General features: G+C 33.2%; 2 protein-coding genes across 2 annotated transcripts; both read left to right on the top strand.

The window, feature by feature from the left end:
- The first annotated feature begins 245 nt into the window (after nucleotides 1-245).
- Nucleotides 246-884, top strand: LOC132799190 (protein BIG GRAIN 1-like B). The gene has a single exon (XM_048476902.2). The coding sequence runs from the start codon at nucleotides 246-248 to the stop codon at nucleotides 882-884; it is 639 nt and encodes a 212-aa protein (XP_048332859.2).
- Nucleotides 885-2705: 1821 nt separating this feature from the next.
- On the top strand, nucleotides 2706-4013 carry LOC132803343 (enoyl-CoA delta isomerase 2, peroxisomal-like). The gene has a single exon (XM_060816058.1). The coding sequence runs from the start codon at nucleotides 2863-2865 to the stop codon at nucleotides 3580-3582; it is 720 nt and encodes a 239-aa protein (XP_060672041.1). The 5' UTR covers nucleotides 2706-2862; the 3' UTR covers nucleotides 3583-4013.
- Nucleotides 4014-12650: the final 8637 nt, after the last annotated feature.

Below are 12650 nucleotides of genomic sequence, written 5' to 3'. Positions count from 1 at the left end.
TTGTGACTGATTTTAATTTCCTTAAGCGTAATTCAATCAATTAACCATTAAATCTTGGGTAAGAGAAAATTTAGCACTAATCAAGGGAGATGGAAAGGATCTTTGTCCTTTATAAAGTCTCAACGAAGAAGAAGAGAGAAAGCATAACAACCTCTAGTCCTTCATTATTTTCTGTGTGTTATACGACACTCTCATTGTTACCATTTTGTTTGTGTGTCATCTTCTATTCATTTTGTTTAAAGAAAATGCCGTCATTTTCTGTGTGTTACACGACACTCACATCGCCGATGCCTAAGCCGCCAAAGCCTGTTCGATCCATTACCGAAACAGAGAAGAACAGCACACACACTCGGACTAAGCTTGACAAGATTTTGAAATCAGGGGCTTTGAAGATTTATAGCAAGGTGAAACAGCCAACTCATTTCCTTAACTCTCTTTTCACCTCCAAGAAATCCAAGAGCTTGTCCTCCGCCCATGCCGTTCAATCATTTTCAACTTGTTCTTCGGCCACTTCGTATCTCAGATCATGTTTAAGCAAAAACTCTTCACCTTCTGGTAGGAGTGGAAAATGTGGTACTGATGGGGTTAAAAAAATGGTTCGTTTCGATCCTGTGACTGTTATTGTGGATGAGAATGGTCGCTCATGCGGTCACAAATGCTTGGACGAACCAGAAGATCAAGAAGTCGGCTCGACTCTAATGCCTGCATGGAAAATCAAACGGTCGCATGAATTCCAAGTGTCCGAGAGAACGCGGCGAGTGGAGGAAGCAGCCAGAGAGGAATTTAGGAGATACTATCGTCAAATCCAGAGAGATTTTTTTTGGGATGACGATGCAGTTTCCTGTTCAAGTTCGGATCTGTTCGAGCTTGAAAATCTTGAGTAGATCAGTAATGGCCTAATAATGTAGCATTTGTTGTTTAATATCATACGGAATAATAGAAACCAGCATTTTTTCTTCTTTTATATCTTTTCTGCTTATTATTATTGTCTTGTATTAGTCTTGTTAATGTTGTTTCATGCACACTGGCACTGGCCAAAATATGAGATACCAGAAATCTAACCATGACAACGTTTTCTCGTATTCTTCGATAATATAAATTGTGTTTAAAGCCTTTTGTATATGCCATTACTTTCCTCATCATTTGTTTTTATTTTCCTATTGATAATGATTGCTTTACATAAAAAACTAGTCAAATTTGGATTATCTATCGGCTTGTCCTTTTACTAAAACGTTGCATCACCAACTAGGAATTCCCCAAAAAAAAGAAAAAAAAAAAACATAGAGTAAAATAAAATAATAATAAAACTATATTTTTCAAAATATTATTTTTTGGAGATTTTTAAGATTAATGCAACTTTTATAAAGGAAATAAATTAATTTTAATTGATATACGTTTCCTTTTCAACACTGAAATAAATTAATTTTGATTGATATACGTTTAGGTTATTGTATAGATGAATTACTATTTTATAAAGGAGATAATTGAATATATTACCAAAGAAAAAAGGACTTCATTGAATATATATGGAAAACATTAGCTGTTTTAACCCCCAAAAAAAATTTAGAAAAAAAAGAAGAAGGAAAAATTGGTTGGTTCACATACACTCTAAGAGTAGACAGGTGCTATATATGGTTAATTCACAGCAATTGAGAGGGTATCCTGATTCGTTGACATCTTTGATCTTGAATCGTATTAGCCGTATTGACAAGTGCTATATATGGACTTCATTGACTTGATTTTATTTCTTTAAAAATTTTAACTTTAAAAGTATATATATATTTTTAAAAATATTATAATATTTATAAAATATAATCTTATTTATTATATATAAATATATTTAAGTACTAAAAAATGAAATATAAATATAAATTATATATTTTTATTAACACTAAATATATAGTTCTTGTATCTATTCCTACTTGTACCCAAGACAATGTTTTTTGCCTGGTTCCCACCGATCCTTTGCATGGTCAGGGATGATAGGGAAAATAGGTTAAATATAACCATCTCTGTTCCAGCCATCAAAATAATAATAAATATACCTTTTTTTTTTTTTTCCTTTTAACCAAAAAATCTTGGCGTAATTAATAACTTTTATTACTATTTATTAAAACACATTGAAATAGATTGTCTTATTGCCTTAAATTCTCCTATCAACTTGCTCTCATTCACCTTATTTATCTCATTCTGTATCTTTCATATTTATTTAATTTTGGTATGGAGTTAGGAAAAACTATTGAAGTAACTTGCAAATTTTTGCATTAAAAAAAACCATTTTTTGTGATGGTCCAAAATCTTCAAAATGATTTTTTTATTTTTTATTTTTTATTTTTCACTTTGTTTGGAGATAAATATTTTCACCAAAAGTTGTATTATTCAGTCTTTTGCTTTCTTCTTCGTGCAAAATGATCTTTTCTCCAATATCTTTTCAATAAAGTTTGGATATCCTATGACAAAAAAATGGTACTTGTTCATAATTTTAAATTCTATGAATTTATTATTAAAAATGTGTAATATATAATAAAACAAAAACAAACCTACATTACTAAATTTTGTCATATTATCATTCGCACAACAACAGTTATGAATTCAAGAAACAACTACAAAAATTATCATCGATTTATTTATATATATGTGTATATATATATATATATATATGTAAAAGCTTATAAATTACCAACCATATTAATTTTAAAAATAATAAACTAAAAGTCAAACTCCGTTTGTCATATTAATTACTTTATACACTCGCTACTTTGATAAGCTGCATAGCAAAGCCCATATAGATAGGCAGGAGGATGAGATAACATCAAAACCAACACCAACACGCGGGCCGAGGCTCACCATTTCCACAGAACCATGTGCACCTTAGAGAAGCGTGGAAACCTCTTCTTCCTCACTCTCACCGGCGACGACGACCACCGTCTAAGTCCGGCCGTCATCGATTCCCTCATCTCCTCTCTCTCTCAGGTCGCCTCCCAAGCCACCCGCGGTTCCGTCCTCATCACCACCGCACAGGGCAACAGGTTCTTCTCCAACGGCTTCGATCTCGCCTGGGCCCAATCCGCAGGCTCCAAATCAGTCGCTGCGGACCGTCTCCACCAGATGGTCGTCTCCTTCAAACCGGTTGTCGGAGCTCTTCTCTCTCTTCCGATGCCAACCATCGCCGCCTTACCCGGCCACGCCGCTGCCGGAGGATTCCTCTTCGCTCTCTGCCACGATTACATCCTCATGAGGAGCGATAGAGGCGTGCTGTACATGAGCGAGGTGGACTTGGGGCTTCCGTTCCCGGATTACTTCACGGTGGCGATGAGGTCGAAGATCGGATCGGTGTCGGCTCGGAGGGACGTGATGCTGGGAGGGATGAAGATCAGGGGCGAGGAAGCTGTGAGGATGGGGATCGTGGATTCGGCGCACGATAGCGTGGAGAGCACGGTGGAGACTGCGGTGCGCCTGGGGGAGAAGTTGGCGTCGAGGAAGTGGGACGGTGAAGTGTACGCCAAGATTAGGAAGGGGTTGTACCCGGAGTTATGTGGCGTGCTTGGATTGGCTGCCAAAGTCATTACTCCGAAGCTTTGACAACAAAATTCTTTTTTTTTTTTTTTTTTTTTTTGCTAAATAGAAACGGTTTACAAAACCCAAAATGCCCAAAGGCTAACTGCCTACAAAGGGGAGATAGGTGGTAAGCCACTCTCCTGGGCAACAAAAAAAGGATAAACCAGGGAAAACAATCCAGTTTAATATGACCTACAAGGCTTTTTTCCTGACACCATTTGCTGACAAAATGGGCTACACAATTTCTTTCTCTAGGGATCCATGCAAAACGAACATCTTTGAAACAGGTTTTTAGCCGGATAATAGTTTCTAGAATTCCATCTGCCAACCAGTGGTTTGAATGAAAGGCTTGGTCGTTTATGTTATCAATGGCTGTCTTATTTTATCTAAGACAATTATCTGCTTTTAATTGCTTTTATTTAGATACTGGAATAAGACCCTCTTTTTCTACATAATATGCACTTAATGCCCTCTCATCCTTACACATCTTCCTTCTTTTATTATTATTTTTATAATAAAAAGCTCATTTATATGTTATGGCACTTTGATCAATAGTAATAAAGTTTTCAAAATGAAATTGACAGCGAAAACATAACATATTAAAATTAAATACGAACACATAATAAATTTGGATGAAACACATAATAAGCCATGACATAAATCCGTGATATAAAACACATAACTGATTAAGCATGCCACGAACCACAATGGATCAAATGCTACACATTGGCATGAACCTGTAATGGGTTAGATGCGGTGCATGCACATGTTAATCTTTTCAAAATAATCAATATATATAATACTTTATTAAATTAATCTTTATGATATATATTTGTAATCGTTTATTTACAATTTTTTTTAATTATGTAATTTTTTATGTAAATATTAATTGCATATAACAAACCAAAAATAAAATTTACTCTGATGAATTTAAATTATTTGTTAATTTTACTTCTTATAATATTTTAATCAATAAATAAAAAATATATTGACACAAATATAAGACACACTAGCATGAGAAAGAATGTGCCATTATGACACCATAAAAAAATGAGCTAGTACAGAAATTGTGCCAGCACGATCCGATCCATTTAACACCTCTAAATTGAAAAGAGGCACATGAGAGATGTTTAACTTTGAACATCTAAGCCGTGAATGCTACTCAAAAACTAAACAAAATAAAAAAGGGAAATTTCAGATAGAATTGAATAATATTACATACCAGCGATAACCAAACTATCACATTCCAGCACCCTGAAGAAATGATTGAAGATGGGTGGGGGAACAAAAAAAAAAAAAAAAAAAGCACTAAAACTGGTATAGTCCCTCTTCTTCAATCACCAGCCCTATCAACAGGCTCTGCTTCCCACACCTACCGGTTGGCGACCCATTTTACCATCAGAAATCAAAAAGTGAAAACAGACAAGTTACCAATTCCCTTTTTCATTTTACTGCTACAAATTCGGTTTCTCTGTGATCCTTTTGGGTTGCCACGCTGCCTAGCGACTCGGAGGGCATGTGTGTGGCCCAACTTAAAATGCTCTGGATCTGGCCCAGGGAAATACCGGGCTTTAGGAACTCTTTCAATTATTGACTCCTCCTTTTTCAATCTTTAAAACGATAGTAGTAGTTATTATTATTATTATTATTATTTTTATCTTAATTAAAAAAAAAGAGAGACTTTTTTTTGGATCTGAAAAAATAATTTTTTTTTCCATAATTTTTTTTAGAAATTTTTATGTGACAATCATCCATTAAACTTTATTATTTTTGAATTGATTTAAAGATTAAAAAATTAAATTTATATTTGAAATTTATATGAATCTAAATATATTGAATTTATTTTTCTATATTTTTAGTATATTATCAACTTTTAAAATGATTTAAATATTAATAACAAAAGTTCTAATGTTAAAATTGTAAATACGTCTATATAGGAGAATAACTAATTAATTTTTACATTGATGGATACAGCAATAATAATAATAATTTACATGGATGGATAAAGTGCAAATTACACATTTGGACTAAACCTAAATTCCAAATGCTCAATTTTAATTTCATTGTATAGAAAAAGCACGGCCGAATAAGATACGATCTAAGAACCAAAGACTTGTTAGGAAGGGAAACAAAGAATTATATTTTAACAACATACAATAATTTTCAAATATGATTGATCATGTAGATGTTTTGAGAATTTCAGACTAGAAAACAAAATATTACATGCAATATGGAAGAGTTACCTGACATGTAATATTCGAAGATGCTGAAATAAATGACCAAATTTAGGAAACGTTTAGTGGACAAAGAAAATTATACTACGTATGAAATGAAACTGAAAGCTAATCAATATAATAGGATCATGGACGTGCCAACTGAAATTTGCTTATGCTATTAGGGTGCTTTTCCAACTCTAAATTAATCTTTGAGTTTTCAACGCTTTTTTTAATATACCAAATGCTTGTTTTTCTTAGTTATGCTACTTCAATTGCCTTATACATATATATATATATATATATATATATATATATATATTGGATTATTCTTCTCCTTACTTCATCGACTTTTAGGATATGAGAAATAAAGAATCTATAGGCTTACAACAAGAGAAGAAAGGAAAAATATTAAAGCCTTTTTGTCAATATCATGCCAAATATATATATATATATATATATATATGGGTCTTAGTAAATTATGGGAATTACTAAAAGACCAGTTGATAATTTATTAGCTCAACCAGCATATACATGAAAACTATTGAGGCATTGATAAGATTCTCTTCGTTTTTTCTAATATCACAAATAAACAAATACATTGCAATTTAAATGAGACTTTCCTAAATATGAATGATAAAACTATGTGAAATTTTTACAAACATGTTTGTCCTTTATTTGCTAAAAGAATTATAAATTATTTTACACGAATTAGCATTTGTGTTATTAAGTAACACAAAACAACGAGACCGAAGAAATCAAGATGGTTTATTTACAAATTGACTTTAAAATACATAAATAAGCCAAAATAATATGAGAAATCATCACAGCGGTCAGATGATGGTACACCTCTTGAAACCAGTGGTTTATAAGTTCGGAGATCTGAGCGAGGCCGAATTCCATCAAGAGATTTCCAAAATCTGAGTATATTCTGCTTACTGAAGAAGGGGAGCCAGAGAGTTTCCAAGAAGCTGTTTCTCATCAAGACAAGGGAAAGTGGCTGCAAGCAATGCAAGATGAGATGGAATCCTTGCAGAAAAATCATACTTATGAGTTAGTTGAGCTTCCAACAGGAAAGAAGGCACTAAAGAATAAATGGGTGTTCAAGCTCAAGAAAGATGGCAGCGGAAGGGTGGTGAAACACAAAGCCTGATTGGTGGTCAAAGGATTTCTTCAGAAGAAAGGAATTGACTTTGATGAGATTTTTTCACCGGTGGTAAAAATGACTTCAATTCGAGTCATTTTTGGTTTAGTAGCAAGTCTAAACCTAGAGCTTGAACAGATGGATGTGAAGACAACATTTCTTCACGGTGATTTACATGAAAAAATCTACATAGAGCAGCCAGAAGGATTTGAGGTTTCAAGGAAAGAAAACCTCGTATGCAAGCTGAAGAAGAGCTTGTATGGCCTTAAGCAAGCACCAAGACAATGGCACAAGAAGTTTGACTCGTTTATGGTAAGTCAAGGCTATAAAAGGACTGCAGCAGACCAGTATGTTTTCAAAAATTTTCAGATGGAAACTTCATTGCACTTTTGCTATATGTGGACGAGATGTTGATCGTTGGACAAGATGCAATGAAGATTGGTCAGCTGAAGAAAGAATTGTCTAAGTCCTTTGATATGAAAGACTTAGGACCAGCTTAACAAATTTTGGGAATGCAAATAATCCGAGACAGGAAGAATAGAAGGTTATGGCTATCTCAAGAGAAGTATGTTGAACGGGTGATAAAGAGATTCAACATGGATAAAGCCAAATAGTTCAGCATTCCACTTGCAAATCATTTCAAGTTAAGTAAGAGATTGTGCCCCTCATCCAAAGAAGAGATAGAGGAGATGGCTTCAGTACCATATTCTTCAGCGGTAGGAAGTCTGATGTATGCAATGGTGTGTACCAGACCAAACATTGCTCACGTAGTAGGTGTTGTGAGCAGATTTCTTTCAAATCTTGGAAAGAAACACTGGGAAGCAGTCAAATGGATTCTCAGGTATCTTAAAGGTACATCGAAGCTGTACTTGTGCTATGGGGGAGGTGCTCCAATCTTAGAAGGCTATACAGATGCAGATATTGCCGGAGACCCTGATAATGGAAAGTCTACATCAGGTTATCTCTACACTTTTGCGGGGGTAGCTGTGTCATGGGAGTCAAGATTGCAGAAGTGTGTTGCTTTATCCACTACTGAAGCAGAGTACATTGCCGTGCAAAGTGACATAGATTTGAGCAAAAACTCACTGTATCATTCCCGTACAAAGTACATTGACATCCGCTATCATTGAATACGCGAAGTAATAGATCAACAGTTGCTGAAACTGATGAAGATCCACACAAAAGAGAATCCATCAGACATGTTAACAAAAGTTGTTGCTCAAGAGAAGCTGAATCTGTGCAGAGACATAGCTGGAATGGATGACAGATGACCATCAGTTTTTAAATGCGGCTGGAGGGGGAGAATTATGAAGTCCAGCCGCACCACCACTGCACCGACAATGTGAAGACTGCTTAGCCACCATTGTTGACAATGGTTGTTGCAATTAACACCGAAAAATAATTTGCTCAACAATTGTGGGCACCTGTCAGAAGAAGTTGAAAATAGTGGCCATGCAACCGACTTAGTAAGGTTATAAATAGGCCTGTTGCATGCATATTCAAGCTAAGTAGAGCAAGCTCAATATCATCCCAAGTGAGGAGTATTGAGAGTAAACTCCGAGAGAGAGAGTGTTTAAGTTCCAGAGAGAGCTTGAGAGAAGAGTGAGCAATTCCAGAGAGAATTTGACAATGTAGAGAGAGGTTCCACGTGAGAATCCGCCACGAGAGAAGTTTTTATTTTTGTATTCTATTTCCAAGAGAGTAATAGAATTCTTTTTATTTTTCTTCTCATATTTCTTCTCTAAAGTGGTCAGAGAACCACAACAATTAATCAGATTCTCTTCTCTTTTTTTCAAATTTTTTTCTTCGTGTCAAGTAAGGAGGAATAAAAAAGTATGGTACAAAAAGTAAACTGACTGAATTCATTTTAGGAAACCCAATCAAATGTAAGCCAATTATATATATATATATATATATAATCTACCGGATTCAACCACATCATCATCATTATCATCATTATCATCATCATCGTTGTCGTCTTTTGCAAGGAGGAGGAACAGATGGGATGAGACACCCAGCCACAAAAGGCAGAGGTCGTCTCGGTGGGATGAGACCCCTGCTGCAACCATTATGGGTAATTCAACTCCGATGGCAGCAGCAGCTTACACACCTGGAGTGACCACCCCCCCTCTAGGAGAAGCTGAGCTTGTTACACCAATGCCAATGGCTATTAATCCTCCACAGAGCACTATAATTTACTGATGAGCTGATGAGAGAAAGAAATTGAGGACAGAAATCGTCCCTTGACTTATCAAGACCCTGATGCAATGCTTCCTCCTCGAGATGAGGGGTATAAGACATTGGACCCTCCGGATTCATATGTGCCTGTTCCAACACATGCAATATGAAATATTATTATTTGTACTTATATTAAATTAAGTAGAAGATTATATGGAGACTACATAAAAAAAAAAAAAATAAATAAAAATTTAGTCCTCCTAATTAATAGGTTAATAACATAAAGTTTCTACCAAAAAAATTGTTACTAACACAAATGAATTGGTCATTGAATTTATACAAAATAAAATAAAATTTCATGGACTCTTTTTTAAGAAAAAAGAAAACTAGATTAGATAAGTGTTATTTCAAATATTTATTTTAACATAAATCACTATTTCCTAGTTGATAATTAATTAAGGGATACTTATTATTGCTAGATAGTCTTAGAAGTGCTTTTTGGACAAAAATCTAAGAAATTTGATGAAAAAAAAATAAAGCACTTCTAATAGGAAAAGAAAAAAAAAACATTTGTAATAGTATTTGACAAAAATCTAAGAAGTACTTTGTTGGTGTATATATATATATATATATAAAACACTAAAGGTACTTATTAACAAAAATATTCCATACAATGTTCAAAAAACGTTAAATAATATAATCACCTTATTTAAAGGGGCGGGGTTTAAAAAAAATTAACTAAGGTTATGTTTGGTTAAAAGTCTAGTTATTTTAAAAAATTATGGATTAGTAATTTTTAGGAATAAAAAAGATGGAATAAAATATTTATTCCTATTATTTAGTTTGGTAGGAAATAAAAAAACAAACAAATTAATATGAAACTAAAAAAATATCAAAGCGTAACAAAAAAAAAAAAAGACGTAAAGTAGCGTGTTTTGTATTTTGTATTCCTTTATTTTAGGGAATGCAGATTCTGAGCTTTTTAGAAAAAATAATACATCCTTATTTTAAAAAATCAGGATTCCATAGAAATAGATAAAATAAATTTTAAAAATTCAACGAAATAAAGGAATATCAAAATTTTAGGAATCCTTATTCTATTCCACTATTTATTTCATATCCTAAGTTTTTTATTAAAAAAAAAAAAGTACTTGGATGGGATATGAGACTTTTAAGAGTTCTCTTTTCTGAAAAAATAACAAGTTTGAACCGTTAGGTTAAACTGATTTAACGATCAAAATTATTTATATAAAATTATTTGTTTTTAAGAAAAAGTGAACTCGATATTTTCTTGCCATATTATTATTATTATTATTGAAACAATCTTGCCGCATTATTTAGTTTTGCCAATTTGGAAATACTTATTAAAAAAAAGGGATAGTCCTAACACTTATGTGAAGATTTATGAAAATATTATACTGCCACATTATTATTATTATTATTATTATTATTATTATTATTATTATTATTATTGTGTTGAAACAATCTTGCCTCATTATTTGGTTTTGAAATTTTGGTAATCCTTATAATCATAAGATTTTCAAAAAATAAAAAAATAAAAAATAAAAACGTATTAATAGCAACCAATCGACTAGACTCCGAAAATCCGAATTGGTAATTTTATTGCAAAAGAAAACTTGACTAATTGCTTTCGTCTTAAGTAACAAGGAAAGAGGTAAAAATTCTCTAATCGGTTTTGAAATTCTATTTATTTATTAATTGCCAACTGATCACTAATCCTTTTTTAATTGGAAATTAACCTAACAAAATTAAATTATATAAACCTGAAAACCCTTCTCTCGTAGATCAATTGTATTCGCTCAAGCGGCGTTAACATATTTAATGACAGAGAATGGAGGAGCATAGGATAATGAGTAAAAAAGATAAATATACAATGGCAGAGGATTTTATTTTGAAGGATATCATCGATAACATACTCGAGAGAGTTTCGTTTGAAGATCTTGCAAGGTTCAAAAGTGTTTGCAAATCATGGTCCGACTCCATAATACCAGGGATTTACAAAAGTTGCAAACTCATAGTTTCATCTCCAACACAGATTCAGATTGTAGATCATGACGCATCATCATCATCATCATCATCATCATCATCATCATCATCATCCAACATCAAATGGCTTACTCTTCCACTGAAAGAAGGAGGAGGAGGAGGTCAGTATGTAGTTGGTTCCTCTAATGGCTATTTATGCATTGGTTTTGTTGAAAATTACAATCTTATGTTGTGGAATTCATTAACCAATGAATACAAGAATATTAATCCACCACCAAACTCTGAATGGATCAATGATGGTAGTACTTCTGTAAAGAGTAATTAAAGGGTCAAAGCTTAACCCTAATTGATATTCATCCACGCATATATATAGTACATCAAGCAATCCTAATTAAGGTAAAGCTCTAAGTTTAGGAAACAATCCTAAACAATAGCAACTACGTTCCTAATACATATCATAATATCTCAACAACTTCCAACCTGAAGAACCAGTTTACTGGATTTGGTTACGACATTGTTAGTAATGATTATAAGATTGTGAAAAAGTTTTATCCATCCATGATGGTTTATTCATTGAAGACAAATTCTTGGAGACAATTGAAAATAGAAGCAACTGCTTTCAATAGCTATAAAAGTGGAATCAATGAACCTAATATCGGCACTCTGGTGAACGGAGCTCTATATTGGTTTGTTACTAGTGGAAGGACATTTACGAATCTTCATGAAAGAGATTATCACACAAGTAGGATTCTTCGATTAGACTTAGCGTATGAAAATTATACCTGGGTTGAACTACCTCCTGATGCTGATGAGAGCATTAAATCAGAGTCGATTGTTTTCCAAGAAAATCTACTCTGTGCATGTCAAAACCACGTTGGAAGGATGATGATCGACATGTGGGTTTCAAAAGATAATAAAGTAAGTAATAATACGATAAGTAGACTAGTGAAGTGGATAGAGTTCAAGTGGACAAAATTGATGAGCATTCAATATTCGGAAATATCCATGGAACCCTTCACTTTTAAGCCGCAAATATACTTGACATTTATGTGTTTAGTAAGAATGGTGAGGTACTATTGCATGTGAGGAATGAGAAAGATCCTCAGCCACCATCTCATTTACAGAATGGAGGCTTGTGTCTATATAATCCCAAACAAAAAAAGTTCAAATGGTTTGAGATTTCTGAGAATATCAGAGATTGGCAATATGTACTGCCTACTTATGAAAACTTTCGTAGCTTCCAGCAATAAGAGAGTACCGAGCAAAGAGGTGAAAAGAATGCCCAAGCCAGCAACACAGAATCTGCTTATATAGAAGTCATAGAACTTATATTTGATACAATTTTATCATTTCTTTTCCATGTTCTTTAATACTTTGGATTGAAGTTGGTTTGATATTTATATATTTAAAGAATATTAGAAATTGCAATTTGCAAAAGAAAAGAGCTATATTTTTCTATTGAGTTTTGTTTCTTTCGAATAGTATTAACGTGTTAATATTTGTCAGTTTGAAGTAACATTTGGTTCTTTGACTATTTTATTTTTCAAAAA

The sequence above is a fragment of the Ziziphus jujuba genome, chromosome 3 (assembly GCF_031755915.1).
Source record: "Ziziphus jujuba cultivar Dongzao chromosome 3, ASM3175591v1".
NCBI lineage: Eukaryota > Viridiplantae > Streptophyta > Magnoliopsida > Rosales > Rhamnaceae > Ziziphus > Ziziphus jujuba.
Note: the sequence above shows the minus strand (reverse complement) of the source record. Positions and strands in the feature narration are given on the sequence as shown.

Bases quoted from the DNA above. Each gene is read 5' to 3' on its own strand.
- LOC132799190 (XM_048476902.2), top strand. From the start codon at position 246: ATGCCGTCATTTTCTGTGTGTTACACGACACTCACATCGCCGATGCCT.
- LOC132803343 (XM_060816058.1), top strand. From the start codon at position 2,863: ATGTGCACCTTAGAGAAGCGTGGAAACCTCTTCTTCCTCACTCTCACC.